The following is a 17,695-nucleotide window of genomic DNA, read 5'->3' on the forward strand; positions in this document are numbered from 1 at the left end:
TGATAACACGCATTTGATCAGTTATTTTAATATAACTTGCATAAGGAGCTCTATGCTCCTGGGCGAGCAGATTTTGTGCTTCCTGCCTACAGCTTTTTCTTTCCTTCATCTTTTGTGTTGTGGATCTCTGGGGCCTGAGTGTTGTCTCGCTGGAAATAAATAAAGCTAGCCCGGGGCCCTGATCCTGCTCCTGGCTTGTAGGGAGCCCATAGTAAGTCTCTTAGAGTTTAGCGGGTTGGCCAAGAGGCTGTACAGAGCAAAGTGAAAAGCCTAGATCTTGGAACTAGACAGAGCCAGCCCCGAGTTTAAGGTCTGTCACTTAACCAGCTGTTGGACGTGAGGCATGATTCATTAATTTCCCTGATTCTTGATTTTTTTAACTGGAAAACAGAGCACACTCTGGAATGGTTGTTCAAATAGTAAACACTGAAAATCACCTGGCCCGGGCTTCCTTAGGAATAGGTATTAGGTTTGTGGAAGTTATTCTCATTGTTAATATGCTAGAATTTTTTCTTTTTAAGATTTTATTTATTTGAGCAGAGAGAGCATGCACAAGCAGGAAGGAAGGACAGAGGGAAAGGGAGAAGCAGACTCCCCCCTGAGCAGGGAGCCTGACTCAGGGCTCGATCCCAGGACCCTGAGAACATGACCTGAGCTAAAGGCAGACACCTAATCTGCTGAGCCACCCAGGTGCCCCAATACCCTAGAATTATTCTGTCTTCTTTCTTTCTTTCTTTTTGTTTAAAGATTTTATTTATTTATTTGACAGAGATCACAAGTAGGCAGAGAGGCAGGCAGAGAGAGAGAGGAGGAGGAAGTGGCTCCCTAGCGAGCAGAGAGCCCGATGCGGGACTCAGTCCCACGACCCTGAGATCATGACCTGAGCTGAAGGCAGAGGCTTTAACCCACTGAGCCACTCAGGCGCCCCTATTTTGTCTTATTTATGTCTTGAGTTTCTACCTTCTCTCTCCCGCCAATGTAGAAGGTTTGCTTGGCTTTCAGGAAATGCTGTTTCAAGCATGGATATTGCACTAGCTAGAACTCAGCAGAACTCTTTTTTTTTTTCAGTGATTAAAAAAAAAAAATACTCATCATTAATTGGTTAACGCAGAAGAGCACAAAAACCCAGCTATTGTGAGCTTCAGGCTTGGCTGGTTCCAGAGGCCCAACGTTGTCACAGGTCTGCTTCCCGCCATCCCTCACCTCCGTTTTGCTCTGCTCTGGCTAATTTTCAGGCCGGTCTCCCCTAGTACTGACCAAAATGGCCTTTAGCAACGCCAAGGTAAAAGAGTGCCAGTTCAGGGAAGCTGACAGAAAGAAAGTCACTGTCTTTCCCATTGTTCCAGAAAAATTCCTGAACCTGATGCTCAGACTGACTTGGCTCTTGTGGCCCTCAGCCTGTCCCAGGGTCCAGGGATGTCATGTTCTGATCGGCCAGCCCTGCGCCAGGAGCCCACACCTTATTGGGAGAGGAGCCAGTCCCCAGCTGAAACGTGGGTACCCTCACCGGAAGAGCAGTACCCAGAAATCGAGAAAACCCCGTTCATGTTCACTAACTCTGGGTCTTCTTCAGTTTCTGTCCCCTCCGTATCAACACCCTCCCCCATGAGCCAACTGTTAACTGAAGAGTTTCTCTTGGATCAGCAGCCTTGGCCTCCCTGGAGGACACACCAGACGTCTGTCCCTAAGGCAACAGCCAGACACCTCCCCGCCAACCTGCATGGAAAGGAGAATCGTAAGGGAGGCTGCTAATTGCAGCCTTCACACAGCTCCCCATCACCCACTGTTAAAACGTGTTAAAGCCATCTTGGAAGCTTAGCCATTCCCTCACGAGGAGTCACCAATGTAAGAGAATATTGGCTGCTTCTCTTCCCTCTCTGATTCCTAGCGCACCTTAAAGAAAGTATCCCTTGCCTTCACCTTATGGTGACTTAAACAACCAACAGCAGCTGTCATTTGGTTTCCACTGACTATTGACTTGTGGCCGGACCTCGCAGGGACACAGCAGGTGCACCTGCCTCCCCTCCCCATGCCTACCTCCATGGCAGACATATGGCAGACATCACTAATCAATCAGACACTCTTCCCTGACAGAGCTGGGCCTGATCTCTGTCTGGGACCTTCTCAGTTCAGCAGCCGTGATGAAGAGAAGGGAATTGGTTTCATTCGTAACTAAGGAAACTAGATGCCTTCTCACATTTTGGTAACACCTGCAGTTAGCTCCATTCATAACAAGTTGTCAACCTCATAACAACCCCCCCCCCATATTAGGCATTGTTGTCCCCGTAGCACAGATGAAGAATGAGGCTCAGAGAGGTACAGCAGCTCACGGACTATCACACAGCTCCCAGGTACTATCCCACGCCTCCTCCTCTGTGCGTTTTAAAAACAGCGGATATTTAAAGCCGCCTGCTCCCCCAGGAAGGCAAGGTATAGAGCAAAGGCTCAGAGCTTGATGACAGCCCCAAGTTGAGGCTGGCTCCCACTTCCCGCCTCCCAAGACCCCAGGGGACTCACTGGGCCTGCACTCAGCGGCGTGTCACACTGCTCAGAGGCGCCACGAGGAGGAGCGGCTCCGGAGGGCTGCCCGGCCCTGCCCTCCTCCGGGGGAAAGCACAGCACGATGTTCATTTGCTCCCCCAAAGCTGCAGCAACTCTCCGCTTTGGTTGGCCCAGAAAGCAGCAGCATGTCAGAACAGATGACACTCAGGGCCCCCGAGCCTGCTGGTGAGGAAGGAGAGCCACGGGCCGCTGGAAGGGGGACCCTGATGCCAGGGGACATCTGAGAGAGAGAACCCAGCTCTCTCAGCAGGGGCTCAGAGGAGCCAGCGTTGGGGGGAGGGGTGCTGATGTAGGTACAGGCAAGGCAAATCTAATGCTAATCACTCACCATCGCTGCAGCCTGCCTTTCATTTCCTGAACTCGCCCTGAATCTCCTCTTTCTGTTCCTCCTCCCTATCTCCTGCCTTACTCATCTCGAGAGGCTGTGCAGCCTCCAAGGGGAAGAGCCCGACCTTCGGGTCTGAATCCGACATCTGCGCTATGTGGCCTGAATCACCTAGAGAACGTGCTTTAGCTTCTCTGTGCCTCACTTTGTCCCATCAGTGCAATGGGGGTGATTGTACTTCGTAACCTCACTTAAGGCTTTCTCGACCTTGGATCACAAGTAGTGACCCTTGGAACCCAACAGTCCTTTGCTGTGCTAGTCTGCCTGGGACGTGTTGCAGGATGTTCCTGCCTCCCAGATGCCAGTAGCACTGACGGGCCCCCCCACCCCTAGTCATGAGGGCCAAGAAAGCCTTCAGACGTTGCTAAGTATCCTGAGGGAATGAGGTGGGGGTGGGGGGCAGGGGGATGGCGGAATTACCCCGAGAACCGCAGCTTTATGAGATTCTTGCGAGGATAAGCCAGGGTGATGCTGTCGATGATGAATCACTTGGAAGAGGGTTTGGCATGTCATAAGCATCTACTAAACGTTATTTACGTTTATTTACATTTACTGTGCCTGCCGCTTGGGGCCCCGTGTCCCTGCCTTTTCACACCTCCCACACAGACATGGCTCATCAATCCTAGCCCTGTTTCTGATGCCCTTGGGCAGGATCCCTGAATCCTTCCCAACACCCCGGACGTCTGGCAAGATTCCGGTGTTCCAGGGGCGCCTGGGTGGCTCAGTCGTTACGCGTCTGCCTTCGGCTCAGGCATGATCCCAGGGTCCTGGGATCGAGCCCTGCATTGGGCTCCCTGCTCAGCTGGGAGCCTGCTTCTCCCTCTCTCACTCCCCCTGCTTGTGTTCCCTCTCTCGCTATGTCTCTCTATCAAAAAAATAAAATCTGTAAAAAAAAAAAAAATTTTAAAAAAAGAAAAAAGGAATCAGATGTTCCTTGGGTATTCTTCAAGACCCAGGAACAGTACCTGGCGCCAAGAAGGGGATCTGGGCAGTCACTTCACCCTGACGTCACGACCACCCTTGAAGGCTCGGTACCCTCCTGCTGTGGAACACACACGGGCTCGGCGAGGCTAAATACGTTTACTGAAGTCACATGTTTTTGTTTTTGTTTTTGTTTTTTTAAAGATTCTGTTTGTATATTTGATAGACAGAGATCACAGGTAGGCAGAGAAGCAGGCACAGAGGAGGAAGCAGGCTCCCTGCTGAGCAGAGAGCCTGATACGGGGCTCGATCCCAGGACCCTGAGATCACGACCTGAGCTGAAGGCAGAGGCCTTAACCCACTGAGCCACCCAGGTGCCCCTGAAGTCACATGTTTAAATGATAGCACCAGATAATGAACCCCATATCTAAAAATCCTCAAATCCCATTTTTTTTAATGTCTCCAAAGCTAAGGATCAAATTCATAGAGTTTAATCCCAAAGTTCATATTTTTTTTTTTTTTAAAGAAAAAGAGAGCACACGTGCTCACACACAAGCAGGGGGAGGACAGTGGGAGAGGGAGAGAGAACCTCAAACAGGCCCCATGCCCAGCGCAGAGCCCAGTGCAGGGCTCGACCTCACAGCCATGAGATCATGACCTGAGTGGAAACCAAGAGTGCTACGCTTAACCGACTGAGCCACCCAGGTACCAAAGCTGATATTCTTAAACGTGACCCTGTAGCTTAGGCACTCATATTCAGCAGAGGAGGAAATGGTAGTAAACCACCTCTCCAGCCAATACCAGGAAGCCCAAATTTGTGTCATTTGCCAAGCCCTACAATGTACAGACTTTCACCGTGGTCCATGTGAAACCATCCGTGGTTTCACAAAACTCCTGACAAGGTGACAGTGGGCTTCTGTAAGCTGGAGCCAGTAGGTTCCAGCACATTCCATGGTGGCCTCCTGTCCATCCGGAACAAGGCAGAACAGCAGTCTCTCAGTGAATCCCACTAAACCTTGAGGTATTGAGAGCAGAGGAAGCATTAGCTAAGGCAGAACGTGCTCTGCCCCTAAAGACTGACCTATGCGTGCAAACCCGTGTTTGGGCTTGGGTTCACGCCACATTTTCACCCCCTCACCTGTAAGCCCAGATTCTATGTCCAGAAAATCAGTCTAGGCTGACATGAGCTTTGCGGCCTGCCTCATTGCCTACAAGGTCATTTTTTGGAGGAGAAAAACCAAAACAAAAACCCTTCCTCCTCGGGCTAATCCATTCCCAAGGCGACAACCCAAGAATAAATATGAGCAGCAAGATGGCAAGTCTGACTGGATGCCTGGTTTGCGGGTGGCTGCCCGTCCAGAGTGGCACCGTGGATAGGCCCCCAGAGCTGTGCACCGGTGAAGAAGGCACCAGGGTGGCACCTCGCCAGGCCACGTGCAAGGCTATGCGCCATCACCATGGAAGTCCTACCCGTAACTGACTTGACGAGCGTTGACCATGGGCTCACACTGCGCCTCAGCAAGCAGAGGCCGCCTTTCTTCTCTGCGTCCCAGCTGCCCATCCAGAAGGCTGAGGTGGAGGATTCCATCATGTCCTTTCCATCAGGGTGACCGTCGCCAGCATGGCAGTTCCTTTCCCACTTTCGCAAGCCCCAGCGCACTACCAGACTCTCCACTGAGTGTTGGAGCTGCTTCTGCCATCGCTACTCGTTGGATGGAAACACGTCCCAAGGGGCTGCCGGGTTGCGTTCTGGATGTGGAAGGGGCTTCCCTGGAAGACGCTCCTGGGGAGCATTCGGCGTGATGCCAGACGTAGCTGCTGCCCACAGGAAGTAACAGGTGCCACGTCATACACGATGGCCGCCGTGTTTGCATCTCGGCTCTCCGTTCTTCACGGAAGGAAAAACATCAGCCACAGCCACCCCGAGGCTTCATTGGAGTATAAAGCTCTGAATGCAGAAGGTACACGCTTCTTTTGTTCTATAGAGTCTGCCTCTGGGTCTCCATCAAAGGAGTCAGAGAATTCTCTGGAACGTGGGTGGTGTAGGAAGTACAGAGAAGCCGCCGGGAAGAGGAGAAAAGAATAACGGATTTTAGAGTCAGACGGACATGTCTGTGTTCAGCGTCTGGCTCTGCCTTGTGCCGGCTGTGTTTCCTTGAAAAGTTATTTAAACTCCCCGTGCCTCAGTTTCCTAATCTATACACTGGAGGCAGGAATATTGACTTCATGGGGCTCCTGTAACCAGGTAAGGAGGTTAAGGTGGGGGTTCCCAGCCCAGACTGAGCACCTGGTCAGTGTTCTCCTAGGGCTGAAACAGCACATGAAGGAATCCAGCGCAAAGACCCAGAGGTCAGCACACACTCTTTCCTTTTGTTCCATCCTAATGATTTGAGGATTTCCCTAATAATGTTTAATGTCCTATTCACCTGTAGCACTCTGTGCCCCCACTAGGGTCCTACTTGTCTTCCAGGTCTGTAAAAGGTTTTTTTTTTTTTTTTAATTTATTTAAATGAGATCTTGAAAAGTCAGATGTCTCTCCTGGCCCCAGAAAGACGGAGATGATCAGGAAAGGCAGCATACTGAGGGAAAGAAGATCTGAGTCTGCTAAGAATAACCTCAAACTGCCCCCCACGTTGTGCCTGTGTGGAGAGGGACTTCTGAATCCACTGACGCCCGACTAGAAATATTCTTTGTGAAGACGTCCTGTGGCTCTCCAGAGATTTGATAAAGATAGTCAGTTTCCCCCACCATTATGAATAAGCAAGTTTCTGAGGAGCCTTGAGAGTCCACTAAGTGAGAGGAAAGGTCCTGGCATGTCACGCGCTCGAAGCTGAGACACCCCTGTGCCACAGACGTCCATTTCTTATCTTCCTCTCATCTTTCCGGGTTTATAATCCTCTCCTGGGAAACCTCTCCATTGGGCCTTTGTCACAAAATGTGCCTTCGCTCTTCACGCTGGGACAGAGAGGATGCACTGGTTGTGTGTCGAGTTCCAGATAAGGAGGGGGGCTGAGATCAGAAGTCTCTGCATGTCCATCCACCTGGCCCCATGAGTGGGCCTCGGGGAAGACTATGGGGTGAAGAAATGTAGACTCAATGTAGCCAGAGATGTAGCCTTGGAAGCCCAGATCTACGAGGCCATGAAGGCACCATTACAAAGTCCAACCCTCAAAGACCGACATTTCCTTCCCCCGACTCTGCACGGAGCCTGGAAATCTCATCCCAGAGATATCAAAACATGAAGATATGCAAAGATAGGAAATGACCCGATGCATGTTATTTAAAGAGCAGGAACATGAATAATGAATAGAATTTACACAAGGGAAGGATGTCCGCTTGACATTAAGAACATAACAAAGTATCCAAAAGAAGATTTATGGCTTATGCACCTGATAACTCCTTAAAAAAAAATGTTCTAGAAGCTGGGAACATACCACTGAGCCAAATGGGCATATTTCCAATGGTCCCATGGTCCAGTGCTCTCTTTCTTTCCATCTTTATTCATTCATCTATCAAGATTTTCAGTGTTTGCCATTACCAAGAACTGTGTAGGGCACCAAGGCCCCAGAAAAGAGTAAACAAGTAGACAGAGGACAGCCAAGCATGGAAAGTGTGGAAAAAAGCTAACATAGTGCTTTCTGTGTGCCAGGCACCATGGATTAGCTCGCTCAGTCCTCCCAACAAACCCCACTTGGTGTAGAATTATTGTCTGCATCTTACAAGTAAGGATACTGAGGTCCAGACAGGCTAAGAAACATGCTTACCTCAAACCCACAGAGGCTGACTCAAAGTTCCTATTCTTAAACATGATTCTGGACAATTAAGGCACATAGTGGTCATAGCTGGGGGGAAGGGAGTGCTGACAAACCATCACTCCAAGAAAGAAAAAGCCCTGCTTCATAGCATTTTCCAGCTTCTGGGGTGTGGATACTCCCACTGTGGCTGATTGGAAGCCAGCAGTGGTGTAATGACAGTCACAAAATTCTGGAAATTTTAATCATTGGTTCTTGTGAACTGGGATAGGCTAGGCTCCAGCATGTGACTGAGGGTTAATAGGAAATACTGAACAATCCAGAGGAGAAGCCCACCCCTCCCAGTTCGGCTCGCTCTGTTCCAGAACTCAAGTAAAAGGAGCCATGAACTCCTTGGACTTAGGTCCTTGGAGTAGCCCATTCTCCAACGCACTTTTTTTTTTTTTTTGGAAACCCAGTTGGATTCTTGGATTCTCTTGGATCCTCTACCACTCCCCCTACTTGTGCTCACTATCTCTCCCTCTCTGTCACATAAAGTCTAAAACAAAATGACAGCGACACCAACAATAACAAAAAACCGTAAAGAATCTTATTAGCGAATGTAGAGGGACCTCTCTACTGAGAGAACCAGTAAATGTTCTCCTGTGGGGCAGCAGTGGTGGATTGGCGTCAGTTAAATGTGGCCTCGATAAATAGACCTGCTCTTCTGATAACTCGGGGACCTGTACTTCCAGAGCAATGGAAATTGTCTCTCCACCAAGGGGAAACCTATCCTCATGATCCCGGGAGCACTTAAACATGTTTATACACCATTAACCACTTGGCAGAAGGGCCGAGAGAACACCGTGACCACAAACAGCACACACTGAAGCTGGAAAAGCTGAAGAGAGTTCAAAAGTTGAAGAGATTTCAGTGATGATGATGTATTATCTCCAAGATTATCACAGAAGCCAATAGTGAAGTACAATTCAATTTCAAGGCAGAAAGGCATCCAGACACCGTGGGAGTTCAGCTAGAGAGTAAAGCAATGAATAAGCTTGTGTTCTGAGGTCTACTTGAACTTCACAAATGGATCTGAACTTTTCTCTCCCCTGTTTTCCATCTCTGTGACCTTGAGCAAGGAGGGCAGCTTCCATCTTGGAGCTTCAGGCTCCACTTGCATAAGGTGAGGGAAAGAATTCAGGGCGGGTCTGAGAGAGAAAGGTAGACAGTGGGGACCATTTAGTGTCATGGTGGCCCATCACGAACATTCAAGAGGTGGTAGTTCATGCTCACTTTCAGGGTGGCCTTGATGGGGTCCTCACCTCCACAGTTAAGTAGATAATTACCTGTTTGCACAGGAGCAAGGACCGTGTTTCAGGTAGCTTTCATGTATCATGGGATGCTAAAAGCATAAGATTAGAAACCAAGTGGCATTTCAGAGAGGTTTAGCCACATGTCAGAGATCACACAGCTAATAAGTGGCAGAGTCCAACAAGTCCAAGAACAGGTCTTTCCTACTGCCCAGTGCCCACCTTCTATCTATCTTTCCTCCTTAGTATGTTGTAGGTTAATTAAACTTAATATCGGGCCCCATTCTTCTTGTTGATGATGACGATAGTCTTGTGTTTCCAAAACCCATGTTGATATATGATAGGGACCTTTTGATCAATTACGTCTCCAGTCAGTGTCAGGTACACATGGAATGGATTCTTGCCCTTCTTTGAGCCCCTGCATTGTGGATTCAGCATCACAGAATTCAACTGGAAACTGTCTGGCAATACCCAGTCTGTTCCATTTGATGTCAAGGATGATGTTGGACAACATTTGTGGAAGCCTCCGTGTTACTGAGCTGCACCTAGCAGGTGCAGATTAGAAATTTGCTAGTGTTCGGGTGCCTGGATGGTTCAGTTGATTAAATGTCTCTCTCTCTCTCTCTCTCTTTTTTAATTTAAAACAAATGTTTAATTTAATTTTTTTGTTAGTCTCAGAGATAGAATTTAGTGATTCTTCTGTTACATATAACACCTAAGGTTCATTATATCAAACACCCTTACATGTCTGACTCTTGATTTCAGCTCAGGTCATGATTTTGGGGTTCTGGGATCAAACTCTGCATCAGGCTGTGTGCTCAGCAGGGAGCCCTATTAAGGATTCTCTCTGCCTCTCCCTCTGCTGTTCCCCCCTGCATCTCTCTTTCTCTCTAAGACTTAATTAATTTTTTTTTAAAAAGGAATTTCCTAGTGTTTGCATTCTGATTTTGCCCTGCTGACATGATAGATCCCCACATCCTCCAGAGTCTCTTGCAATCAGGGCCAGGGAGGCCAAAAGTGCTGGGGCTGCTTCTCTAGGGTCTACACACCCTCCTGTTGCTACTGTTCTTTGGCTTCAGTGGAGGCTCATGGCCAAGAGCTCTTGATCTCAGCCACCTGGGCTCCAGTCCCACTTCTGCCACCTACAAGCTGTGTTCAACTAGGTTGATTAACCCCTCTGAGCCTCAGTCCCCTCATTTACATAATAAGGATGATATTCCAAATGCCGTGGTCTGTTGTGAGGAGTAGATGAGGTGCTCGTGTAGACTGGCCATCAGTGCCCCCCACCCCGCCTCCCAGAGCTCTTTGGTTACCAGCTAGGTTGGCCTCTGCAGGGGAAAGAGGAGCTCAGATGACCAACCTGCCATTCCTCCTTCACCTCTATCACCCATCACACCCCTGCAAAATGTCATACTGCTTCTCCCAGGCCTCCCCTCTGCAGAGTCAGAACCATGGCGGGGGAGGGGGGGAACGCATGCTGTGGGGTCAGAGCTCTGGATTCAGACTCCCATGCCTCTGAAACCCGCCCGTGCACTCTACAAGCTGTGCAGTGCATTTAAGTTTTCTAGAACTTGAAGGATAATGTGAGTGGAATCAAAAGAAGACAGAAGTGCCTATCAGTGTCTGGCATACGAGGATCACACAATACCTGCTATTGCTGTGCCCATATATCTTCATCCTTCATGAAGGGATAGTGTTCTCTTTGTGAATGTCCTTTCTCTCCACCTCTGTCTGTGTCTCCCTGTCTCCACGGTCAATTACCACAATCTGTTTCTGCACATGTCTCTACCTCTCTGTCTTTTTTTGGGATTTCTGTGTCTAACTCTATCTCTTCTAACCATTCTCTCCCTCCGTGTGTGTGTGTGTGTGTGTGTGTAAATTCTCTCAGTGTCTCTGTATCTCTAGAATCTTCGCTCAATCATAGTAATTAAAAGGATAGCCTCTGGGTCCATCTGTCTGAATTTGCAGACTGGCTCCCCACTTGAAGAACTGTGTGAACATGGACAATTCATTTAGTCCCTCTGAGCTCATTTCCTTGCTTCAAACATAAGGCAAATAACAGAATTTACGTCTTGGAGTTGTCATGAAGGATAAATGAGATAATTTAGGTAGAGAACCTAACATAGTGCCTGGGACAGATGGATCACTCAATAAATGTTAGTCTTTCCTTTATCATCACCATCACTGTCACCACCATACTGTCATCACCATCATCATCATCATCGTTATCTACGTTATCATCATCATTGTCAACATTATCACCATTATCACTGTCATCATCATCACCACCAACAACATCTATATCACCATCGTCACCATCATCACTACCATCACCATTATCACTATCATCATCATCACCACCCATGTCATCTGTATCACCGTCACCATCACTACCATCACCATTATCACTATCATCATCACCACCCACGTCATCTATGTCATCATCACCATCATCACTACCATCACCATTATCACTATCATCATCATCACCACCAGCGTCATCTATCACCATCATCACCATCATCATCACCATTATCACCATTATTATCACCACCACCGTCATCATCACCATTGTCATCACCTTAATCCCCAACATCACCATCATCATTGTCAACATCATCACCATCATCATCATTTATTTTTCCTACCTTCTTTGATCTCTCTATCTTTCTATTTCAGGTGCATTGTCTTCTTTTCTCTTTCTCTGTATTTCTTTCTTTTTTTTTTTTTTTTTTTTTTGCAGATAAATACAGGTTTAATGATCCATTGTTCTTCACACAGATGGCTACAGAGACTTTATAATCCCAGGATACACAACCATACAACAAAGACCAATCAGCCAATTCTCAAATAAACTCGGCTTCTTACAACTATCCTATAAACACTGCAGCCTTTCTTCCATCCAAAATGACACTCATCTCACATGAAAAGTTATTATGGGGGAACCAGAAACCTAGATTTGTGGCCAAAAGTAAAAACCAAAGAAAAAAATAGTAATTCGGTGGTTAGTTGGTGAAAGATGGATATCTGGTGCCCTTCACTGTGCTGCTTTGCTCTTCTTACTCTTGCTCTTTTTGTCCCTCTTCTTCAGCCCATCCATGTTAGCTCTCAATAGATTTGAGTAAGCCATCTGAAACTTGTTCACTTCTTTGGAGCTCACCACAGTGCTGATCTTCTTTTTCCCATCAGTAGCTCTTAACAGACACTTGTTGTCTGAAGGCTCAAAGCCCTCTACAGAACCCTTCCTTGGAATGGGTTTAGTTCGACCATCATACTTCTTCAGGGTGATGAACACGCTGCCCGACAACCGGCACTTCTGAAACAGTCTGGTCAGCTCCGTCAGGAACTGCTCGCTCTCCAGGAGCACCATCCCGGCGTCGCTAGCTCCCCGGCGTCAGCATAAGGCCCAAGCCCTCTGTATTTCTGACTGTGTGTGTGTGTGTAGACAGAGGTCTCTCTCTATATCCTCTCTCTCTCACCTTTTCTCTCCCTCTCACTCCTGGTCTTTCTGGACAGGAATTCACGGCAGCTCTTTCCCCAGATCTGTTTAGCCACATCAGCCTTCTGATCAGGGCCAGATCTCGGACCACCCACAAGAAATGTTGAAGCAACCGTGGTAGTGCTGAGGGGTCACTGACAGCTGGGGAGCCCTCTCCAGGTTGTTCAGGAGGTGCCTCAGGGGTTCAGCGAGGGCGGGGTGAATGCTGGCTCACTCACCTCATGCCACAGTAACCACCTGCCAGGCGTCCTTGCAAGACAAATGGTCCTACTAGAAAGCCGAGAGATAAACAACATACAGCGCGGGGGGTGAGCTCTCCAAAGGGAGCAGAATGTTCAACAATAATTCATCTGAACTCCCATTTTTAACTCAAAACACAAATTTGGTTGCCAATAGAAGTCTATAAAGAATTAATTAGGGAACTTCACAAACAGTCAAAACTCATAAATTTATCACTGTCGAAAAGAATCATTTCTCCTGACAGACATGAAGTATGGCTGTCAGAATATGGAAAGAAAGGAAAACACTCAGAGTAGCAGGACTGCTGTCTCGTGGTCTCTCCTCTAACTGGGGGAAAGAAAAGCGTTAAGAACTCGGAGAATGCAGAGAGCGGGAGAAACCAGCAGTGATCCTAGACCCAAGCTCCGTGACAGTAACGCCCGCCATTTTGGTTGTGTTCATTGCTGGGGCCCCAAAGCACAACACGTGGCTTGCCACACAGTAGTAGCCAGAAGCATTTCTTGAGTTGACTAAAGATCCAAAAGGTCTAGGGACGCCTGGTGGCTCAGTGGGTTGAAGCCTCTGCCTTTGGCTCGGGTCATGATCCCAGGGTCCTGGGATCGAGCCCCGTGTCAGGCTCTCTGCTCAGCGGGGAGCCTGCTTCCCTCTCTCTCTGCCCGTCTCTCTGCCTACTTGTGATCTCTGTCTTTCAAATAAATAAATAAATAAAATCTCTAAAAAAAAAAAAAAAAAAAAAAGATCCAAAAGGTCTTGAGTTGACTAAAGATCCTAAAGGAGGCAGTTGGCAGGAGTGAGACTGATGGCCCAGACCTCTTACTAGCTTCCACTGCCCTCCATCACTTCCCGTAAGCCCGGGAGTGACGCCTGGCTTGATCCCCCTGCTCTAAACATTCCTGAGCCTCTAACCCAGATTATTACTGCAGCAGCCCAGTAATGACAAAGCCCATAGCTTTGGAACTCCAACAGTTCCAAACTGTTGCTTTGCCCTAACTCCTATCAACCTTGGTTTCTTCTTCATGTGTGAGAAAGACACTAATCATCACATCTGCATCGTAGAGTTTTTATGGATATTAAATGGGAAATCCATGTGAAAGGATTTGGTTGCTCCTGCTATGATTCCTGTGCAAATTGGTCTTGGTCTTGGTCTTGGTCTCTGCTAGGGTTGCAATAGCAAAACACCACAGACCAGACAGACATTTCTTTCTAACTGTTCTGGACGTTGGAAGTCCAAGATCGAGGTCCTGGCAAGGTTGCTTTCTGGTGAGGTCTCTCCCCTTTCTGGGGCCCCCTCTGTGTCCATATCTCCTCTTACAAGGACTCAGGTCAGCTTGGATAAAGGCCACGCTAACAGCCTCATTTTAACTTAATTACCTCTCTTGAGGACCTGTCTCCAGACATGGACTGAAGTCCTGGGCATTAGGGCTTTGACGTATGAATTTTAGAGGGGCGCAATTCAGCCTCCCGCTGAGACCTTCATTCTCTTCATATTTTGAGTTACTAGGTTAAGAGAAGACAAATATTTGCCTTCCCACTGGCCCGGAGCGGAGCTCACCCTTGCAAAATGGTTGACCTGAAAGACTAGTTTGTCAAAGTAGATCTGTTCACAGGCAGAGACAGCGGCAGACCAGGGATCTGGGCCCTAGTCTTGGCTCCGCCCCCAGCCGGCTGCATAAGATCTCAGCCAAGTATCTCTCTTCTCCGTATTCCTCACTTAGGACTGGAATGCACCACATGGTACCCACGATCCCATCTGCTAAGGCTCTAGCTCTGAGGTCACTCAAGGCTCCCGAAGGATCTGTGAAGATTTATACACAAAATATGAGTTTGTTGCCCGACCCCCCCACCAACCCCGCTGCCGCCACCGCTAGAGTGAGGAGCTGGTTTCTGGAGCTCTCCATGGTAGTGGGCAGGTGGTAGAGGACCCCAAAATCATGTGAGAAAAAGACAACAAGAAGTCAGGGTGTCAAGGGGACACCTGGGTGGCTCAGTCAGCTGGACATCCGACTTCTGATTTCAGCTCAGGTCATGATCTCGAGGTCCAGAGGTCGAGCCCCTCGTTAGGCTCAGCACTCAGGGCAGTCTACTTCTCTCCCTCTGCCCCTCCCTCTGCTCATGCACTCTTTCTAAAATAAAATAAATAAACAAGATCTTTTTGAAAGCAGGAGGGGTGCTATCAAGGTTGTGAGAAAACTCGTGCACGTCACTGTCGCTGTGATTCTTCCCTCTTGTCGGGCGAGTTGGTGACAGGATCAGATTGTTAGCAGGAAAAACAACAACAGTAAAAACTACACCCCAATCTTGTCATCTTGGGAAGCACAGAAGACTACAAAAAAACACCTTTCGGCATATTCACAGCCACTTCTGGGAGTCTACCTCTTCTCTAGCCTCTTTCTCTCCTCTCCCTCAAACTCCTGGTTCTTAGTGTTCCACTGCCAGCATCTTGCTCTACCATAAAGGAAGCCCTTAATGCCTTCAGCTTCTGAATCATGCCTGAATTCCTTCCTGTGTCATAGGAGGAGACTTCAAGACTTCCCCTGCCCTCAGGTGAGACCAGTCAGTACAGCAGTTAGAACCAACATTCTGGAACGAGCTTGATTGGGCTTGAATCCCTGATCTTCCATGCATTTGGCTGTGTGACTCTGGGAAAGTTACTTACCCTCTCTGTGCTTCCATTTCCTTATCTGCAAAGTGGGAGTGACAGTTGTGCCTACTTCCTTAGGGTTGTTTTGAGGGTCAAATGAGCCTATATGCATATATATATATATATATATATATATATATATAGTCTCAAGACAGTGGCTGTCACATGTAAGTGCAACCCAAACATCTCTTTGAACTCACAGGTGAGCATCCACACTAGGTTGGAGATTAGAGTAGGGCGGGACAGTTTATTGGAATGCATAAAGAAAATATCTGTTAATTCCTTTTTAATTTCTTTTTATGCATCTGTTATATAAAACATACACTACATGAATACAATAATACATGTCTACAATGTATAAATAATCATTGATATTTTGGGAGAACACTCAAAAAATTCTAATGGGGTGCCCGATCAAAACCATTTGGGGGCTGTTGGTCTAGGAACAAATAACCCTTTCTTTTAAAAACAAAATCATTTGTAGATAATCAGAACCCACCTGTCTCTTGTTAACATTGACTTTCTCTCTGAGCATCATATAGTTGTCACTTCCGTGTTAATAACACCTCCGTATCTTTATCCTGTCCTACAGAAGACTGCCTCCCCACCAAGAGTGGAGGAAATCTCATCTTGCTCCTAATAAATTTCACACTCACCAAAACACGACAATAAAGATGGCACCTGAAAGAGAGAAGGAAAAAATGTCAGGGACGTTTAATACATAATAAATCAGTAATTATGTAATTATGGCTGGTGTACAGATCATTCTCATCAGCTATCTCCTCATTAGCCCCTGCTTTCAAACCCAGGCTTTCAACAATGCATGTCATTTCATTTTGTAATCCTTTTACTGTGCAGTTCTCCAGGAAAAGCTGCATTTCTGTCTGCTGTTTTTATTCTACTGTCCACCACATTTCTGATTTCAGATACTGGCTTCTCATTCTTGGGGCCAGCTGTGTTCCCAGAGATCCTGTGTCATTTGGATACTTGCCTTGCAAATAGCTTCGGGCAGTCTTGTATCATTCTCGTATCACCGGTAGGGATCTCTTGGATCCTGTTGTGAATACCCAGAATTGTGGGGTCTCGACTTTCTCCTTATAAATTTGTATCGGAGCTCCCCCTGTCTTATACACCTGCCAGCCTCTTACTAACTAGAAATACCTGAAAGTAAGGGGTGGGGGGCGCTGTTCCTGGTGGTAAGCTCCGTCCCCAGGAGAGCTTCTCAACCTCACCACTATTGACTTTGGGGCCAGATAAGTCTTTGTGGGGGTTTGCCCTGTGCACTGTAGGATGGTTAACAGCCTCCCTGGTCTCTGTCCTCTGGGTGCCAACAGCCGCCCTCCTGCCTCCCTCGCTCATGACAACCAAAATACGTCTCCAGATTCTGCCACCAAATGTCCCTGGGGGATCCAGACCACCCCGGCTGAGACTGCTTTCTCAGTCGAGCAGAAGGTGAGCACTCGTGTCACGGTCCCCAAGTTCAAGTGCTGGATGCGAACTTGAACCACATTCTAAACTCCCTGGATACTATAAAATCCTACAACATCAGAAAAACAGTTTTTAAGTCAGTGGTGGTGGTGGTGTGACTCTGGAAAGAGAAGGGAGGCAGGAACAGGAAGGGCTTAGAATCCAGGCCAAGTGGATTTGCCCCCCCCCAAACACCAACCAAGTTGTTCCTCTTCCCTCATCCCCACATCGAGCCTGGTAGGGGCTCGGTGGGGTGTGGGAGGAAAGAAGAGGCTCATGTAGGAGTTTGCGATTCATAGCAACAGATGAGTGTAGCCAGTACCAGGTGGCTGCGTGTCCCCCAAGTGGCCTCAGAGACATTTATCCTTTCTCTTCCAAGGAGCAGGTGCATCTCTGAGCTTTGTACCTCTCCCTGCTGCTTCTGTGCTCCCATATCTCCAAACACCAGGAGTCATCGTTAGAGCGATGCCCTACTCCTGGCATTCAAAAGCTCTCCTCTCTGCTTCAGGGCAGTCCACTTCCTCTCTGAAGTGCTTGAAGGATCTCGGGAGACGAGAGAAAGGGGGCAGCCACAACTCTGCCCCTCCCTGCCTTAGGACCCCCCCCCCACACACACACACAACTAACACCATCCTCCTAGACCTCCACATCGTAGGAGGAGAGATGCACACAGACATGGCCTGCTTTTTCACGGGCTCAGTCCAGGACGCAGAGACAGATTGCAAAGCTGCTCTAAACCACCACCATTCCTCTTACTCTTAAAGAACGGTCTTGGGGCGCCTGGGTGGCTCAGTGCATTAATGCCTCTGCCTTTGGCTCAGGTCATGATCTTAGGGTCCTGGGATCAAGACCCACATCAGGCCTCTGCTCAGTGGGGAGCCTGCTTTCCCCTCTCTCTCTCTCTCTGCCTGCCTCTCTGCCTACTTGTGATCTCTG

General features: G+C 48.1%; 1 protein-coding gene across 1 annotated transcript; it reads right to left on the reverse strand.

The window, feature by feature from the left end:
• Positions 1 to 11,630: 11,630 nt before the first annotated feature.
• LOC132027226 (signal recognition particle 14 kDa protein) lies at positions 11,631 to 12,321 on the reverse strand. Its single transcript, XM_059415982.1, has one exon. It carries the CDS (start codon positions 12,280 to 12,282, stop codon positions 11,950 to 11,952), a length of 333 nt encoding a protein of 110 aa, XP_059271965.1. The 5' UTR covers positions 12,283 to 12,321; the 3' UTR covers positions 11,631 to 11,949.
• Between the last annotated feature and the right edge of the window lie 5,374 nt (positions 12,322 to 17,695).

Source organism: Mustela nigripes, chromosome 11, assembly GCF_022355385.1.
Source record: "Mustela nigripes isolate SB6536 chromosome 11, MUSNIG.SB6536, whole genome shotgun sequence".
NCBI classification, from domain to species: Eukaryota; Metazoa; Chordata; class Mammalia; order Carnivora; family Mustelidae; genus Mustela; species Mustela nigripes.